The sequence below is a fragment of the Anas platyrhynchos genome, chromosome 19 (genome assembly GCF_047663525.1).
Source record: "Anas platyrhynchos isolate ZD024472 breed Pekin duck chromosome 19, IASCAAS_PekinDuck_T2T, whole genome shotgun sequence".
Lineage (NCBI taxonomy): Eukaryota > Metazoa > Chordata > Aves > Anseriformes > Anatidae > Anas > Anas platyrhynchos.
This window is the reverse complement of record NC_092605.1, coordinates 6,346,091-6,365,489: the sequence shown is the minus strand read 5'-3', so window position 1 is coordinate 6,365,489 and position 19,399 is coordinate 6,346,091. Positions and strand designations below refer to the sequence as shown.

The window sequence follows — 19,399 nt, the reverse complement described above, 5'->3', positions numbered from 1 at the left end:
TGAGGGAAAGATTTACAGCAAAGTTAATTAAAAGTGAAATAGACTAAAAGTGAAAATTAAAAATGTCAAGTATTTTTCATTTTACTCTAGTTATAGCTTTAAGAGCTGTTGCATATGAGAATATAAGAATGGATTTCTTTTTCCCCATAGCTTTCCTGCAAACCATACCTTGAAGATCTTTTGCTAGCTTAATCTTTCTGTTCTTACAAATCCTTTAAGATATGGAAATGCCTGACATTTACAAGTAATTATTTATATTCAAGACTAAATACAAACCTGACAGTAAAAAATACAGCATTAGTTATTAACTAGTTTTGTTTTAAAATACTATGTCATAGTCACATAGCTCAGCTTCAGTGCACCTTTGCAACTTGTAAGGCAAATAAATATTCTTCCCAGGCCTTCTAGTCACTATCTTGCACCATTTCCAGACTATCTCAGTCTTTGTGAAAACCCTGTCTTGCAAAGGGATCCTTTCATCCTACTCTGCATTAGTATAAATGCATCACACATTCACAAGGGTACACCTAAAGCTCAGCAGCTTTTTTTCTGTACTCTGGGAGTGTAGAAGAGTGTTAAATAGATGTAGCAAGATGGTTTAGCTAAGTTCATCCATCACCTTTTCCTTTTCTCTTCCTTTGCACTTGTATTCTATAAAGCAATAATGGGATAATGCTAAAAAGAGAGACAAGCTTCAAACTTGGCTGAGATTCCAGCAAAGAACATGTTTATAAATAAACATGCATACTTTTGAAATTACTGTACACCCAATAATAACTACTGCTTAAATAGGATGTAGAGTCATTTCGAAACTCTATTTTTACTTCCAGTTTCAGCAAAGTCTTTTGTTTAGGTAGATCTCATGCATAGGTTGTCTCTTCTTTTCAGGTAATCTTTGTATCATTCCCCTGATTTCTGAAGCTGATTTTGTATAAGGTGGAAGAGAAGGTGGTTGCTGCTTCAAAGAGAAGTTTTCCCCTACATTTACGCTTTAATGCTGTGGAAGCATGAGTGCATGTCCTACTGCATAAGACACATGGGCTAGCTCAACGTGCAGTATGAAGTAATAAGCAGGATGGACACTACTGCGGGAAAAGAGTTTGGTTCAAAGGTAGAAGACATGCAGGGGAATAGGTCTTCTGGTTAGGCTCAGTTAATCCTCTCTTTTCCTCAAGACCAGCCTGTCCCCTTCTAGAAACCTGCCTTCTGACATGCAAGAGATACACAGTTCTTGCTTCAGCCCCTGGTCTCTTAATCCTGAACTGACCCTGTTTAAACTTCTGACTACTTAAGTAGAATAGTAAGATGCTCATACCTGATGCACAGAAATGCAAAGTGACTGGTTTAGCAGAGCTCAAATAAACTGTTATGAGTATATTAGCTTGAAAGATAGCTTGAGGAGTTTTTTTTTTTTTTTTTTTTTTTTTTTTTTTTTTTGTGGTAATTGCACAGAAGCCTCTCATCAAGGAATGAACTGCTTGAATTCCACCTTACCTTTTGGACTCCTATTATACCACCACAGCCTGAGCATTCTCTAAAATTAATTCCTAAGGCAATTATTAGAACCAGAGAATTCGCTTCAAAAGGAAGTAAGTTGTCTCCCACTGCTAATTTATGTCTTCCCCTGTATTTTCTAAAATAGAAAGTAACACATTATAGGGCCTGTCTCCAGTATATGCAAGTCCACGCCTTAGTTAGCAGCCTTTATAAAACAGTGAATGGATACGCTTTTACTTTATTTTTTTTTCAGAAGTTCACAGGACTCAGACCATTGATGCAACAATACAATCCAATAAAATTTTAAACAGGCACCACTTTATTTCACTCTCTGTGCTACTGAAAGAGTAAACTATAAAGGTTATCTACAATGCAGATCCTTAAAATAATTTACCATTTTTATAAATATTTCTCATTCCTGAACATCTTTAAGACATGAAAAATATAGGATGAGAACAGAAGGTACTAGAAAATAGCCTTCCCCATTATTATAGAAACATCGAGGTAAATGGAATGGCACTGTAATGCAAAAATTTCAAATTGAGGAAGAAGAACAGTAAAACTGCAATATAAAAGGTAGAAAAAACATGGTTGAGATACTTCCAGTTAAAAAAAAATAAATATTATAGACCAAAAACATTAAAGTATTACTTTTCATATATAATATCAGAAATATCCAGAACTATAGCAAAGTGTCACAAATTTATTGTTGTATAAAAACAGATTCAATCACAAATAATCAGGCTGAAGTCTTGCCAAATACAAAATGAAGTATAAAAATAGAACACAATATACAAGACTAGAAGTAGTTAAATATTACTGAAATCAAAAGTAACACTGGAATAATTGTTATTTACAAAGTCTTGCCTAATGTCCAAGTCCATCATGAACTACAGTAATCATTCCTCTACCCTTTTAAGATCAACATGCATATCAGCTGTAAATAATGAGTAAATTTGAAACCAATGTATACAAATATATGTACATCAAGGCATAGTGCTTCGTAAAGACTTTGCTACCCACTTGTTATTGTGAATGGAGTTGCTCAGTCATTTACATTTCACAAGAGTTATTGCTTGCTCTCCCTGCTCCCTCCTCACCCTGTGTTATTTAACATTTATGCAAATTCTGAAAGAAACAAGCTTCTTTTACTCAAGTCAGCTCCTGGTGATGGGTGAGTGAGGTATAAAAAAAAAAAAAAAACAACCAACTTTGCTGTAGAAGTTGTGAAAGCTGTCTTTTGTTTGTTTGTTTTTTAAAAAAAGGACTTCTTGCTACATGATTCACAGATTACAGAAAAAAAGATAGCATGAAGTCCTGATTAATTTGTACATTTAATGTTCTAAATGCACTTACTAGACAAGCACCAACATTTCAGTTGTTAAAAGCAATATCATGACAATAGATATATACATTATTTTAAATACTTATAGAAATTTAATATACAAATGGCTCTGAATATACAATAAAATAATGTGTTTAAAAATAATAAATCAAACCATGGTGAGAAAACCACCATTAGGCACAATGTATTTCTGGTGTTAGCAATTTTAAGGGAAGTCTAGAGACAGACTGCGTATAATTTGTCTGGGTATTTCGAGATGAATTCCTTCAAGATAATGCAAGAACCTGTAAAAAAAAAAAAAAAAAAAAAAGAGTAACTATAAGGGGGCAAAATTATTTCCAAATTGTAGAAAATACTTCTATTTAGAGAGGCAATATCCACCTCTCTCATCTAGAAAGATTTTTACAAAATATTTTATTAAAATACAACTAACTTGTACACTGAAACATAGCAGGATTTAGGAAAACTAAAAAAAAACTTACCTTCTTTTAGTCTTTCCTTGCTCTTTAATCTTCTCAGACCTACAAATACTGCGAAGAGTAGGGAGATATTCAAGTATGCTAGCTTGCTTGTTACCCAGGTTTAAAGGAGCTCTGGAAAATATAGTTCTGATGACTGCCAACCTCTTCTGTGCTTTTTCGTGAATGCTAAAATGAGAACAAAGCTTTATTGTTTCTTGTTCAAGAACAAGATCCCCATTTTGTTCTTTTAAAATCAAAGCCATTGGTTTAAAACTGTTAAAGATACTGGTGTCTGACACCAGTGTGCTTCTCAGTGGATTAGACACCTGCAATTTTTGATCATATGCTGCTTACACAGCATTTCAAAACTGCACTTACGCAGAAACACAAAGGACAGTAGTTTGTTTTGCCAATGCTCTTAGCTTAACTATCTAATCTGACAAGGTTTTCACAATCTAGTTATGTATGTGACGTTTAGTTTATCCGTCAAACAACTGAGCGCATCTGTGGTCTTCAAAATAAAAAGCATCTTGTGACTGGATGTTCAGGAAAATAGCAGACTCAGATCCAATCTATAACTCATGATATATCAGCTAAATTTGGTCACAGATTAGACAGATCCATTTTGACATTACTCCTCTTGGTTCTTACTTACAAAAATGCAATAGCTTTGCTCAATTATGTTAGGTCTTCATCAGGCAACACCTACACCTTTAATACAAAGGGGCCCTGGATGAAAAATTGAGTGTCTGGTATTTGCAAAACCAATTTCAGTCCATCTGACTACCTTGGAAAAAACCACTCCTTTGTTCTCCTTTTTGGGGTGATGTGTATGCTGTTTTGAAGTAGACCAGATTAAGGTCACCATTCCTGAACAATGTTATAGTCGGGTTATTCAAACAAAGTCATTTTTCATAGCAAGTGCCAAGCAGTTAATTTAAGCTTACTTAGGTGAACAACTTACTCCGTTGTTCTGAGACATACTGAGAACATTCCTATCTGTATGAATTCGTACATAAAGTAGCTGAAACAGTCCTACACACTGAAATGCTTTTCTTGACAAGCATATGCAGCGTATTCCAGAAATATTTGTAAAGCCTTACCTTGGATCAGCTGACTGATTGAAGGATACATAATTTCTTGTGTTTGAGATATGCATAGTAAGTCCCTCAAGTTGATCACTTTCAGGTGTTTTACTGGAGCTCAAGGAGGTTTCCAATTTTTGGGAAATACTAACAGAACATTTCTTAAAACTGAGTGCTTCAATAGCTGCCTTTATTTCACTACAGCTCTGGGAACTCCACCAATCAGTATTTTCTATACTGAATTCATCACAAAGACCATTTTTGATTTTGCCATTTGTCCAATTAAATCCTTCATCTTTAGAGAACTCCAGTGGCTCCCTGGTGTTACTGTTTACACAACAATCCAAGAAAGACATGTTATCCACAAATTCAGTCAGTGAATTCAGACACTGACAAACAAGAGCAGATCTTTTATCATTTGCTGGGGTTTTATTTTTCAAGTCTTTTCCTTTGCTATTCATCATCAATTTTGTTTCCTCGCTATTCACTTCAGCACATGATGTAGAACTATCTGCTGGCAAACTTAAGAATTCAGCTGAATAGTTCAGTTCAGTGTCAAATAAGTCACTATCATCCAATATATCAAGCCTTTTCTTGTTCTTTGTCTTTTTAGATTTTTTTCCAGAGCAGTAGCTGTTAATAGATTTGCTTTTTGAAGAAACTATGGTAGTCTTTTCAAGTGTGGAGTTAGGGGCTTCAGACTGGTTTGAAAGATAACACACTGGTAAAGGAAGAAGCAGTTCGAGATTACTGTATATAAAATCCACTGTCTTCAGCTGGAATTCTGTGAGAAGCTGTATCAATTTATCCCATTTCTCCATGGTTGTGATTTTCTGCTGTAGAATAGTTGTGAAAAAAGCATTACTAACTTTAATAATCATGCATTCAAGTGTTAAAAAAAAAAAAAAAAACTACAGAAAACCTCATATTCCCGTCTTTATACTTTGGAGGCAAAGGACTATTTGGCTTGCAGCAGACTGCCCCAGTTTGTATTTTGCTTTATTACTAGATCATACCATAACTTCTACAACCAACTTTTTCAAAAAGATTTGCTTTTAAGATACTATTCGTAGTGACAGTTACACAATTATCTAGTAATTATTCAAAGTATTAGCTTATCAACAAAAATACCTTAAGAAATGTAAACAAATCTTCTGAAGGCAACAGGATATTTCTAAGGCCAAGCAATGTCTCTACACAGCCTGTGTCGCATTTTGGAAACTCCTGAAGAGGTGCATCAGCCTGAGAAACTTCTATCTCTGAATCAGTAGCCTTTTCAGCATTAATTACTTGATCTGCTTTGTTCGTCTCATCTTCTCCTGCACAAAGACAACATGCTTCACTTGAAAAAAGCTGCATCATAAAATTACTGATTACCCCTTGGTCTCAATTCTTTTCACAAATACCGTAGCTGTTGCCTCTTGCTGCAGTTCTGAATGAATATAGCAACAAAAATTGCCCCATTAATCACACCCATTTTGTCTCCTTAAGCGTCAATCTGCCCAACTCTCAGTTCTCTGCAAGCAGCCATTAGAAATAGTCTTTTCTTCCTTTTATACTCCAGTAGTCTCTCTCTATCACACCCACACTTCCTGAGGACATTCTTCCTGTATCCTTCAGGTTTCCTCCTCCTTGCTAGCTGTCAATTTTTTCTTCTTTTTCCATTCTGCTTCTTTTAGGTAAGTTACCTACAACTTGATAAATTATAAAGAACTGCAAACTCTAAGCTGAAGGGAGACAACTACTAGGTCCCTGCTTTGTCCAGTTTTGCTACTCATAAGAGGACAGGGAGATAAAGGATAATGATGAGATGCAGTAGTAATCAAATTTATAAACCCTTGTGTATGCTAAGAGGTTTTGAAGTAGCAAAGAAAATAATCCTGACAACCCAAGACACCCACCTAAATCTCTACAAATCTTACAGAAAGTTACCATCTATTCATGCACTTTAGGAACGGTTTGATTTAAAGTCATCTTAAGATAGAAAATCTAATTTTTATTTTATTTTAAATAAAATCAACATACCGTGAAGTGCCAGACATTTGTCTTTCAAGTATCCACCTCCACTTTTAACCCAAAATTGTAAGAAGAGAACACTTTGTCTGATATCACAGTTATTTGTGGTTAACAAAGCAGCTAAATCTTTTACATCTGTTCGTAGATTCTCAGCCAAACACAGCGCTTGCAGATAGCTTGCAGCATTTATCTAAATCAAAGTTAGAAAAATGTATAAATAAAAACACAACACTGAAAACAACTCTTACCAGTCAGTACTGCAAAACCGAAGTTACTCTATTTATGCTTGATATATATATTTTAAACATAAAAGATTAGGGTTTATTAAATTAGTTACATTAAAACCTCAGCACGATTCTGTACCAGCTCCAAATAGTCCAAGTCAGATAATTAATTTGAGTTTAGAAAATTTAACTCTTAAAAAAAAAAAAAACCAAAAACAAAACACATTCTGCTTATGTTCCTAAAACTGCATACAGCTCGTTTCTTGTAATTGTTGAGCAGGTGTTAACTATATTCACCATAAATATTTTTTTCTTTCCAATCTGCATTTTCTGTTATCTAAAAGAATTTTAATTTTTGCATTAATACGTTTCCCTTCTCAAGAACTAGTTCCTTCTGATGCTCATATATTTATTTATTTTATAGAATACATAGCTGCAAGTATGTATTTGCTGTAACAGGATGACAATGATAATGTTAAAGGAATAACCAATAATATTTCTAGTTCTTTTACTTTTTAATGAACGAACTGATACTGGCACAGTCAGGCTTCAGATCAAGACTATTAGATATCTTCTAGGAGATTACTAACCTGAGTTTCTAAGATCTGGTAAAGATGTTCTTTCTATAATTCTTTCAAATGCTAAATGGTTAAGATAAATAAATCCTCCAGGCTAATAATAAATTCTACGTGTAAATATGAAAACATATTACATACTCTCGCATACAGCCAAAACAGTCTTCTGTTAAAAGATATATTCCATCTGATAGATATAAACCTACACCAACACTGAAATTTCAAGATTAAATCAGCTGACAGCTACTTGTGTAGGACATTATCTACATTTCCAAGCATAGACTTACCAAGGAAGGAGTTCTAAAGTTGATTTCTTCAAAGTAGCCATCAAACATTAAGCTAAATGTTGGATCTAGATAAAGAGATATTGGTGAACTGTCATGATATGTTCAAAACAAATTATTTTATTTATCCATTAGAGTAAACAGTTGAAGCATCTTTAATCAAATACTTGAAATACTCTACAGTCTCTTAAATTTTAGGTTTTAGATCAACCATTCCCATTTAAATATTTGAATTCAAGTAGGTTTTTCTGCCTGTAATTACAGAAGCAAGCACTACTCACCATTAGTAGTAAGAATTACAGGTCTCTTTGCAGTTGCCATGAACGTCTTTATTGCACTTAGAAATCCTGCATCTTCATCAAATATTATATCTACCTATAGAAAACACAATGACATGCAAGATACCAATAGCTTTAGGAATAGCTACTAGCTGTAAATGCAGTCAAACTGTTAACTACAGAGTAAGACTGAACAATAACAGATTTCATTTGTGCACAAGTTCACAGAATCAGAGACTGGCTGAGGTTGGAAGGGATCTCCAGATATTACCTTGCCCAACTCCCCACTTCCCCGCAAGCTAGGTCACACAGAGCAGGTTGCTCAGGATAACTTAATAAAAAACAACATCCAGATAGCTTTTTATTATTTTTTAATAGAACTGCACCAGTGATCTGTAGGATCAGCCCACAGTTAGCAAACATCGCTATACTTCCTCTATTTTCTTGAAATAACATTCCTGGCTGTAGCTTTGCATTATTGGTTTAAGACTCAACTACATTTGCATGTAAGACATTAAAGAAAAAAGAATTTAATGTAGGCTTAAGTACTTTACTGAGGTGCTAACAGTGCGTGTTTTAAAGTGTCATTGCAGGCAAGTAGTGCAAAACAAAAACAATACTTTTGACAGTCAAAGAAATTGAATTAGTAGAATCCTGCAAACTGTTCTAACAGTGAACAACTGTTGATAGACAGTATAGATAGTTACGTTATCTTTTAACAAATTTATTCAAGTCTGGTTAATAAAACTACTCGGGAATTGAATTAATTTTTAAGAAGATGATAATCCTCACACTTCAATCCAACTACAAGTCCCAAGTAGGAAGGAAAAGTTAAATTACTTAAACAAAAAAGGGATGTATTGCTCACATCAGTAAGTTTCACCTGTATTTTACCTCTTCAAAAAGTATGAGAGATGTCGCGCTTTTTCTGTTGTGTTCTCCTCCTTCTACTTCTTTATTTGTTGACTTAATTTGAGCATCTTTTTCTTCAGATGAACTCTGAAGACTTCCTGCAGATTGATGAAGAACTGAGCGGAAAATGAAGGACTTAAACCATTTAATATGCACTCTAAGCAGTGGTTTACAAAACATCCTATACATAAACTGCTTCAGAAAACATACACCAACATCCTTTTCAGATTAGACTCCATTGCCTCAGATCTATCCAGCTCTTTTGCTCACGTGCTCTCCTCCATACTGTTTTTTCAAAATAACTAGTTGTCCAAAAACAGTATTCCATTTCTAAAAACCTGAATTTAAGACTACCTGATCCCATGAAAAATTTGGAAACATACCTTCCAACATTTGTGGTCTCAAACATTTTAGCATGTCTTTCAAAGTACTAAAATTCAAAGTCTCAAATAAAATACCAGAAAGAAACAACCCAAAAGCACAAAGAAACCAAACCACCTTTAGAGAGCCTACTGAACTTCAAATAGCCTGTACATTAGTTAACTCTCCTCTAACACAGAATGACAACTACTTCCTATGTAGGCAAGTGTATCAGAGACGCACTACATCATTCCTGCCAGCAGCTGGTGTAATAAATGTAATAAATTCTATTCTCCACATATACAATAGTGCAGTAGAGCTTTTCTATCTCTAAAGATAACTACTAAATAGTGACACCTACCTTTATTTTTTTCTTGAGATGTTACTGTTCCATCATTACCTTTATGTTTGGAAAGCATTTTAAAATAATTTGCAAGTGTTTTAGGGGGCAAGTTTCGTTTTAATCCTGCTCCTTTTGGTGACAGTGGAGGTTTTCTTGGTGAAATTACTTTCTTCGGAGAATACATTTTTTCTGCAAGATACATTTTATATTAATCTTAAGCTTGAAATGTAATCTCAAACTGACAGTTCTCAAGCAAATGTAGAGGAAATTGCAGTTTTGCTTATAGCATATGACAGTTTTACTGTAACGATTTATGTATATTTTACTTTCCGTATGTCCAGGGAATGCTTTCTGTTCAACTTCCTATTAAGTGTCATACCATTTAATCTATCACTACAGAAATAACCTGAGAATCAAAAGTCCATTTTTGAAAAGTCATTATAAAGTCATTAATTTGGTGTGTAGTTGTGTTAACCAGGAGAGCACTTATTGTTAGAGGCCAGATGAACTGACATTTGTTATCTTCTTTAAAGAACTGATGTCTACTTTTTTTTTTTTTTTTTCTTACATATATAACTATGAAACTTACTTGGTGACTTTGCACTGCTACAGCTGTTAAAAAAGCAAGGCTTATGGGCATTAATGCCTTTTTTGTCCACTTGATGAGACTGAGTAGCTTCTCTTAGTTGAGACAGTACCTGTCTACCACTGCGCTGGCAAGAGGCGTTGACTTCAAATATCTGCAATGGCATTTAAAATGAATAAATAAATTAAATAGATCTCTTGTATTGCAAATGTTTTTATACCATTAATTACAAATAGGAAAAACAGCACCATCAAAAAAGCTCCACGTACCTTAAAACCAAGCTCCTGAGCACAAGCATACACTGCAGCAGTTTTACCCACTCCCGGTGGGCCAGTTATCAGAACTGTATTGCAGAGGCTGATCTCTTCCTCAATATCAGATTCATTACTTTTAAAATCAAGGCTGTCTAAAGAATCTGTAAAATTATTTGAAACGGAAAATATTGTTCAAATCATTATCAACTCATGTCATTGTAATGCCAACTTTAATGAGAAGCTACATATTATTTCAAACTATCAGCACCTTGGTGTTCTTTGTCCTCTTTTTCTCCTTTTTGATTTCTTTTTTCTTCCAAATCAGCTCTTTTTTTCCATTCTTTTAACCAGCTATAAAGGGAAGGAACAGAGAACAAAAACAACAAAAATTATTGCTGAATAAAATAGACCTAATTCAGATGAGACAGAACAAAACTCAAGAAAAATATGTGGCTGATCTCCCTCTTTGAAACTTAACGAGTCTGTTCCAATTAAAAAAATATGCAAGGTGTGATTATTTTGTAAAGACCAATTCCTTCTTCATTCTCTGTTCTATTAGTTGATTAGTATAAAACCCAAGTCACTTAGCAAACCATTTAAACTGTGGAAAACATTTCATAGCATTGATTGCAAGATGCAACATTATGTTTTGTGCAAGAGTCGCAAGAAGAACTTAAACCACCATAGAAAATTTGAAAAACACAAATAGATAAAACTAAAACCACAATAGATTACAAGGATTTAAATACTATATTACCATCAACAGTAGATGTATTGCAACGAGATCAGGCTTGGGCATATTTATAGTACATAATATTCCTGTAGAAAGCACAGACAAGTACTGACAAGTTCCTATCTCTAACATGCAAGCATAAAATAACCCGACCAAAACCATTGATTTTTACTAGATGTATAAAAGCATTATTGTATCCTATCTCATAGCCTCACGTAGTATTTCTCATGTGTTAATTTTTTACTATACAAGATACCAACTTACTTCTCTAAAAGAAACCATGACCAAAAAACTATCCATACCAACTGCTGATTTGTTTCTGCAACTTTCTTGAAGTCAAAGCACACAAACATATACGTTTTAAGTCTTACTCAAGCACAGTGTGAAATAATTAATAGTTTCTTTAACATAAAGAAGTAGTACAATATTTTGAGGTATTTTAAGTACGGTTCTGACCTGTGTAGCCTTTCAATTTCTTTCCTGTTCCCTACAAGTTCACTGGAGTCTTGAGGCTGGTACTTTTCTGTCCAGAGCACGTCTTCCTTTTCAACACCTACAGGGAAAAAAAAAAAGTGATAATTGATAATTTAAGCATTATCCATTTTCTTGATATCTTGAGTATTATCCATTACTCAAGTCTAGTAAAATATTGAGACAAGACAGGATTTTTTCCATCACCATAGAAAGCTGACATATATTCCCTGAATGCGGAGAGAATGAAAACCAGACAGGAAACACAGATTTACCTGAAAGTGTATTTGGTTCTGATAAATATTCATTGTCTTCTATTATAATATCTGGTTTCTGGTTCTTGTTTTTCCCAAAGTGTGTTGGTTGTGCTGCATCTGCTTGTTTTCCTCCAGACACAGGAGCAGTAAGGTTCCTGGAAACTCTGGATTTTAATTCCTTCTCTGTACCCTCAACTTGTTTTCTCCTTTTCGATTTGTGGTCTTCTGTTTCTCTCCTTTTCCTCTTAGTTTCCTTCCAGTTCTCAGAATGTTTCTGAATTACCTCAGAATTTGCAGCACCAACTCTGCTTTCTATGAAGGAAAAAAAAAAAACACAAAGCCAAACAACATGAACACTCAGAAAAAAACACCTCTTTAAAATTTCAAGTTCTGTCCATTACAGCTGTACATTTGTTCAAGCCATATTTGAAAAAAATTGGTCAAGATAACCTAAAACATGGGGACCAGTTTTCTTCCAAGGACATTCATTTATTGTAATATTTCTGGAAAATTCAGCTTGCCTTCTTATGGGTGTTTATATATTTTATTTTTCCTATGTAGATTACTAACCTTGTATACTATTCTCAAAAAGTAATTGCTCCGTTTGTCTTCTCAGAAACGCATAAAGGTATTTTCTCACGGGAAATTGAGAGTTAGAAGACACAATCTCATCTAGTAAACCTTTCCTGACTGCATCAGGAAAAACTGATCGGTGACCAGAAAACTGCAATACAAAATAAAAAGCCACTTGAAAACGTTATGTAAAATAACGGTTTCAATTTTGCATAATTTAAGGTAAGATCAGTAGCTACCTTGTTAAGACCTGAGATTAACACAAAGCCTTGAGAATTGCCTAGCATTACAACACATTAGGGGTAAAGTGCATGTGCACACATCCACAAAAGAAAATAAACAAGCAAACAAACAAACCTCCAGGACTGATACAGATTCAAACTGTACTTGTTTTTCCCTCCCCCCCCCAACATATTTCATACCACGTAGCAACACATTTCAATTTTCTTTTCATTTTTGTTGTAATAAGACCCTTCATTTTTAATGACTCACCATAGGTGCAGAACAGTTTCCAGTCAGTTCTGATTTCACAGTGGAAAATTCACCAAGTGAGATGGTGATTTTTGTGACATCAGTGACCTCAGTGCTCAGTTTCTTTAACTTAGTTAATAGAGGACACAATGGTGATTTCAATTTCCACATTGGATGACCTGAAAAAGAAAACAAATGAAAGCAACAAAAAAGCATTAAAAAAAAAACAAAACGTGGTAACAAAACAGAGGTACACCACAGACAAAGCCATCCCACAGTAATAAAGAAAGCTATAGGTGTAATAGCGTTTGCTCATATCAAAGCCAAGCTTATTTAATTTACACTGCATTAGCTTCTTATCTTTGCTAATTCTTCCTCCCACAAGCAGAACAAGTCTGCACATTTTTGCATACATTTCTCCAGTACATTGGTCCCAGCATCTGCTTACTCTAAATAACTCTAAATAAATAAGGCCTTTGCCTTCACCAGGTCTCTGTAGGACTGATACACTCCTCAGGATTTTGTTTCTTAGTTGGTTTGTTTGCAAATATGAACCATTAAATGGTTATTATGCCTTCTGGTTCTTCTGTAAGGGTGTGACAGAAAACACTGTAGCACACTCCCTCAAAGCATTGTCTTTGTCAGAAGGAAATGCCTTCTGGCCCATTCAGTCCAACATTATTTTTATTCTCAAAATTAGAACTTGAAAGACTAACTTGTTTGATTGAACATTAAGAGCATTGTATCTCTACCCACAAGTGTATACATTACTTTTACATCAGTTTAACTTGAAAATTGTTTATTAAGCATCTGACTGTAAGCGTGTAAGTTTTGTTTTCTTATTGCAATGCAAAACAAGAAGGAACCGTTAACTATTCCAGTCATAACAGTAAGCTTTTTTCATTTCTGAATGGATTGCCCAAAGATTTACTTGAAGTCAAATACATTTATCAATAACTGAAAAAAAGCTTACAGTCATCCTTCTGCTGTACATGGACAACAGTCTTAAAACATGAACTTGCAAGAGAATATGCTTCTGTTGCTGCTGCTTTCTTTGCGATCTGTCTTTTCAGTAATTCTGGCAAACCACTCATCAAGAATTCACGTTTTGATCTGAACTGATCATCATCTTGAGAATTTTCCGACGCATCTTGGCTTTAATGAAAACAGAAATTGAAGAAAATCATTAGGACTACCTGGCATCTCAGGCTCAATCACATTCACTTCTATGCATGAGTTTATGCAGCCTGGAAGAACTGCTAAAGTTAATTTAAATGCAGTAAGTTAAGTTTTGAATTTTGTTATTAAAAATCGCTAATGCTAAATTTAATCTCTTGATATTTTTATTTTTGAATGCTATTTAGGATGTTTTACATCAGTCATCAGCTAGATTTTCAGCCATCTAAAATGGTTCAACTGGTTCAGGAACCAACTCTCAATAAAATTGCTCTTATTGTATCACATATCAATAAGCATTTAACTTTGTAGCATGAGAAAACATTAGGGTCACCTTGAAATATATTTTGGTTCTTAAACAACTGCAATTTTGAAAACTGACCTGCTTTCATCAAAAATCACAATTGGTTCATCTGCAGATTTTTGAGCATTTTTGGCTAGGACTGAAGATGGATATGCCAGTTTTCCTTCAGAAAAAAAGGACAGCAAAAAATCATTATTAGGTTAGTGCTGTTGTACAAGTCTATTTCTCTCATAATGTCTCAATTGTAACTTGGCTTCCGTGTTTACTATCTATACATTCAATTTAATAACATAAGAAAAACTCCTTTTTCTTATGGAAAAAGATGAGTAAAGGAAAAGATTAGTATTTTATCACAATTCGTTAGAGCTATATTTCTAGTTATTTTATCACTGTATTAAAAAAATCCTTAAAATTGTGGAAGACAAAGCACAGTATGCTATTGGCAGTTATATCTCACTAGGTTTTAAAATAAATACAATTTTCCCTGGAAGGGGGGAAAAAAAAAAAAAAAAAAGACAAAGCAGTGCTTGTGAGTGAACAGTGCAGAGGTTACTTAGATCATAAAAATAAGAAGTGTATATTGGAATATTATATAAATCAAAAGTCGAATGTACTACAAAGGCAGATTTATAAAATAAAAATAGGCAATAAATGTCATAAAACAGATTTAATAAAACCCAATTACCTTTTGAGTTCTTAGAAGCCTTCACATTTCTAGACTTTTTCCCCAAGACATCATTTAAGCTCCGAAGATTCTTTTGCTTCATGTCCTGCATTGTAGTAGTGGCATTACTCAGGCTTGACTGTATAATTATTGCTGGTTTCTAGATGGAAAGCAGAGAAATTAATAAGGGAAACAATTTTTCTTCCTTCATTAAGGTTACAATTTACTGATTGGTACTGAGGAAAGTGAAGAAATGCATTGGAGAGCTTAGAAGTTACTAAATAGCATTTGTAGATTATGCAGCAATTTTGTTAGCGTTGCTTCCACAGAAGCAGCATATAGAATAAGATACCCAATATATAAACAAAGGCCAGAATTACTCTAATCTAAGTTTAGATGTCTGCAACATACACACCTGAAACAGACAGGTTGCTGTCCATTAGGTAAGAGAGGCAGTCACTTCTGAAGCATGCCCATCTGGTGCATTTTATAGAACTGCATTAGGATGAGCTTTCCAGTCCAAGTCCAGCAGTTGCATTACCTATTTGACATCCCCTGGACCATTTTATCACTATCTACCTTATTTGATACTTTAGAAGAAACGTTTGCAAGAAACATTTTTGCTGCTTACATGAGTTGTAAAAACCTGAGAATATTTTCCCCCACTACAAAGTACAGAGGCTTACTTCGTTTTCTTGTAATTGTTTCTTTTCAGCTAGAGCTTGCTGTCGAGATGAGCGCCTCACAGGAGTCGGTGGGTCTTCGTTGACCTTTGATCTATTATGCCGTATAGCTTTTGCTTTCTCAACCAGCTGTTTTGCTTTGGATATGTTTTTAGAAGTAGAGCTTATCTATTAAAATATAAAACAATCAGAATATCTAGCAATTAATAGCAATATCTTTAAGTAATAATGTTATCTTTCATGCCCAAAAGCACATGATTTCTAATCAAAATTTGTAACAGTACGAAAGTGAAAGAATGGAAAGGAGGAATAAACTAAGAGGATATCAATACTTTTCAAAAGGGAGCCCTACAAGGGGATCCTCCAATTTGTTTATAGAACAAGTGAAATACAGGCAGTGATTTTCTTAAGCATCAGCTGTTCTGCTGCACCCAAAACATGAAGTCCCATCTTGAGAAGCTGCAGAATGTGAGCATACTGTTTTTTCAGATTTCTCTTTTCAGTTATGAAAAGCAGTAAATCACAGTAATATTCGCTTTCCACTGGGCTTCTAAGAATTGTCGTACTTCATTACACTAGACTATTATGCAATACTGGATGTTAAAAATTACTTTGCATGTAGTAAATTACAAGATACTGAAACAAACTGTTACATACATTACCTTTATATTTTTCGAGTTTAACTCTTCATTTTTCATTGCTTCACCTTTATTTGATTTCAGAGTTGCACTGATCCGCGTAAACCTCATTCTAATTAGGGAAAAGCATTAGGTGCTGTTATGACTTTTTAATGAAAGGAATGTTACTCTAAAACAGCAGTTTCAAAAGACTTCAGAAATGTAGTCCTGCAAACATAAGCAAACCCCCAACAGCTAGTGTCCCCCTTCTCCCCCAAGTCTTCACTACAAGCACGTTTATAGTCAACTTTGGTTCTTCTGTATTATTAGCCAACACAGTCAGCATTCATGGAGCTGCATTACAGTTAACTCACAATTGTCGCTCTCTTACAATACTCAGGAAAACAAAAAAGCACAAAAAGCCAGACTATATTCTAAAATGTTTACCTTATTGGACTGTTTGCATCAGAGGGCACTGTAATCACCTCAGCCTTATACATGTTCTTTTTCAAGGATTGCTTGCTTGTTTTTGGTGTGGAAGTCTGTAAAGGACAGACACTTTCATCTTCAGAAGAGGCATTTCTAATTCTGTTTTTTTTAGGTGTAGCAGTTTTGGATGTGTCAGCTTTCTTCTGTCTCAAACTCCTCCTCAACTTGTTCACTTTTGGACTTGATGAAATTCTTACATCCAAGTTGTTTTCCTTTGTTTGAAGATTAGCTCCTGAATCCTTTTCTTCATTGTAATCACTAGTATTTAAGACACATTTTTCCTTTGCTTCCAAAGCCTTTCTTCTTCTGTTTCCCTTTTTCTGAAACTTTTTAGGTCTTCTGGTTTTAGTTCTATGGTTTTCAGAACAAGAATGCATATGTTTATCCACACAATCTTCTGGTACTCCACTTTCTAATTCCGTATTTGAACCAATGTCACCTTCAGATCCTTTTTTATCTTTTGAAGATTTTCCAGTTACTTGTTTTGATTTTCCAGGTGCCTTTTTAACTCCACTTTTTATTACATCTGATGTTGGTTGTCTGAATGCTTTCATAAACTGATGCCTCTCTTCCAGAGCAGATTTTGTCTTCAAAGGATCTGATCCTGTTGTCTCTAGTACAGCTAACTCCAATTCCTCTTCCTCAATGACAACATTGGATTTTCTTTTCTGAGTAACTTGTTCAGTTTGTTCACTTTCCAAAAGAGGTGGGCTACTTTCTTTTTCTCCTATACATCCTTTCTGCTTCAAAAAAATTGAAGCTATTTTCATAGAACCTTTTTGCTCCCTATTTAAAGAAGCTAATTTTGGGGGAACGGAATGAACTTGTGCAAGGACAGTTACTGTCCTAAGCGGTACCTGTTGAGATTCCTCACCCTTTTCAGGGTCACTAGTACTACCACTTCTGTCCATTTCAGTTGCTGTAACGGAATCATCCAGCATTGGCTTTGTGCCTTCTTCAAGATGATCTACGTTATGTTCTCCTTGACTCCTCAAGAAGTCCTCAAATGACACTGTTATTGTACTGCTATTTACCTGTGATGCCTTATCTGTATGCGTGTCAAAGCTCGAGTCACTAATAGTAATAGCATCACACTCCACTATTTCAGGAGATACCATTTTGTTGTCTTTAGTTTCCTTTTTACACTCTTCATTCAGCTGGTTTTCAAATGAAAGACTTTCAGACAAATCCACATATACTTTGTGCTTCCTTTTCCTCGACTTTCTTACCCTGTTTTTTACTGCATTTATTTCAAAGCCAGCTTTCTTCACACTTTTTCCATAGACGTCTGCATCTGAGAAGTTCTCACCTTGTATATTATCTTCAGCTGATTCTCCTACACGGTTTTGGTCAACTAAAGTACAGGTAGCAATGAAATCATCACTATCTTGTTTTATCTCTGTTGTTTCTCTGTTGTCATCGCAATTAGTTTCTATTGGACCTTCATTCTCAGGTTCTTTTATCTCTCTCAGTTTATTTAAGTTAACTCTCTTCCTTTTCCTCTTCAGCTTTGAAGGTGGTTTACGATGTGATTTGCAGTCTTTATCATCACCATCAAAATGTGCTTTATTTTCTCCAGCTACAGCTGGTACCGTAGCTTTCTCAGGTACAGATGTCTTTTTAAAATAATCCAGTATATTGTTGGGTTTTGGCGGTGACAACGCTTTATCCCCTGTTTTTGCCAACGGTGAGAAATACCTTGTGATTGTTTTGACAGAAGCATCTTCCTCTCGACGTTTCTTGCATGGCTACAAAAAAAAAAGTTTGATATTAATCTTAGTTTTTAAAAGCTAAGATGCTGTAAGATTACATAGAGCAGTACAGAATCTGCAGCACACATCTGTGATACTAGGACATTTTTGGAGGACAAAGAACTCAAAGAACCCATGTCAGCCCCCTATGACTGTGTGCACATCAACTATATCTCCATTTTCAAAAGCTATTCCAGCCTGAAATACAGGAGCTGCTACGTCAGAGGTCACAGAATCATTAAGGCTGGATGAGACCTTCACCATCAGCTGCTGCAACCATCGCTACCACAACGCCACCCCTGAGCCATGTCCCCAGGCACCACGTCCAGCCTCGAACACAGCAGGGGCGGCGATGCCACCAGCCCCCAGGTACCACACCTGCCCTGGAAGGCCCCTTACACTGAGCGCCTCAGAAACTGAAGGCACCCAGAGGGCGTCCGCAAGGGCCGCGCGGAGCCCTCAGGCTGTCACCCCCCGGCACCCCCCGGCACCCCCCCACCCTCCCAGCCGCCGGCTCCCCGCCTCCCCCGGCCGGGCCCGGCCGCCCCCAGCCCCACCTGCCCGTCGCCGTCCTTGTCGGGGAGCGAGGCGGCGGCCAGTGCCAGCCTGCCCACCATGGCGGGGCGCGGAGCCCCCTCGGGGCCGGGCCTCAGGCGCGCGCCGTTGCCATGGGGCGGCGGGGCCGGGCCGATGGCGGCCGCGGGAGCCGGGCGGGCAGAAAAGCGCGGGCGGGCGGGCAGCGCTTCGGAGCGACCCGCGCGGAAGGCGGCGGCCCCGCCCCGCGCCACGTGACCCCGCCCGGCGGCCAACCGCCGCCCGCTCGCCGCCCTCACGTGGGCCCGGCGCGGTCACGTGGCGGTCGGGAGGCCGCGCCCCTTCTCCCCTCCCCGAGCCCGCTCCAACGGTCGGCGCCGCGGCCACGCCCCCTTCGCTCCCCGGCGGCCATTGGCTGCGCGCCGCGCCGCGCCCCGCCCCTCATAGCACGGCGCC

The 19,399-nt window shown here is 36.4% G+C and overlaps 1 protein-coding gene and 1 long non-coding RNA gene across 4 annotated transcripts; one reads left to right on the top strand and one right to left on the bottom strand.

Moving 5' to 3' along the window:
• Nucleotides 1-1,714: 1,714 nt before the first annotated feature.
• Nucleotides 1,715-19,232, bottom strand: ATAD5 (ATPase family AAA domain containing 5). 3 transcript variants are annotated; one of them, XM_038165399.2, is made up of 23 exons: nucleotides 18,967-19,232; nucleotides 16,617-18,406; nucleotides 16,215-16,302; nucleotides 15,556-15,720; nucleotides 14,891-15,029; nucleotides 14,284-14,368; nucleotides 13,699-13,880; nucleotides 12,747-12,904; nucleotides 12,252-12,405; nucleotides 11,700-11,993; nucleotides 11,410-11,506; nucleotides 10,489-10,571; nucleotides 10,236-10,381; nucleotides 9,970-10,120; nucleotides 9,399-9,569; nucleotides 8,660-8,793; nucleotides 7,769-7,862; nucleotides 7,491-7,555; nucleotides 6,414-6,594; nucleotides 5,520-5,707; nucleotides 4,407-5,221; nucleotides 3,325-3,489; nucleotides 1,715-3,126 (listed from the first exon to the last, which is right to left on the bottom strand). In XM_038165399.2, exons 1-23 carry the CDS (start codon nucleotides 19,024-19,026, stop codon nucleotides 3,048-3,050), a joined length of 5,484 nt encoding a protein of 1,827 aa, XP_038021327.2. In that variant the 5' UTR covers nucleotides 19,027-19,232; the 3' UTR covers nucleotides 1,715-3,047. The 3 variants fall into 3 exon arrangements, with proteins under 3 accessions (XP_038021327.2, XP_038021326.2, XP_027327208.3); XM_038165398.2 differs by having other exon boundaries at nucleotides 4,407-5,224; nucleotides 18,967-19,230; XM_027471407.3 differs by having other exon boundaries at nucleotides 4,407-5,224; nucleotides 8,660-8,775; nucleotides 18,967-19,229.
• Nucleotides 13,867-18,803, top strand: LOC139999052 (uncharacterized). Its single transcript, XR_011804063.1, has 3 exons — nucleotides 13,867-14,004; nucleotides 15,585-15,623; nucleotides 18,598-18,803. It is a non-coding gene; the product is annotated as an uncharacterized lncRNA (long non-coding RNA).
• Nucleotides 19,233-19,399: the final 167 nt, after the last annotated feature.

What these genes read in the sequence shown, in the direction of transcription:
- ATAD5 (XM_038165398.2), bottom strand. Translation starts at nt 19,026, where the DNA reads ATGGTGGGCAGGCTGGCACTGGCCGCCGCCTCGCTCCCCGACAAGGAC. An exon ending in TAAACTCGAAAAATATAAAG is followed by an intron (nt 15,721 to 16,214) that starts GTAATGTATGTA and finishes ATATTTTAATAG; the next exon opens with ATAAGCTCTACTTCTAAAAA. An exon ending in AGAACCAAATACACTTTCAG is followed by an intron (nt 11,507 to 11,699) that starts GTAAATCTGTGT and finishes TTTTCCCTGTAG; the next exon opens with GTGTTGAAAAGGAAGACGTG.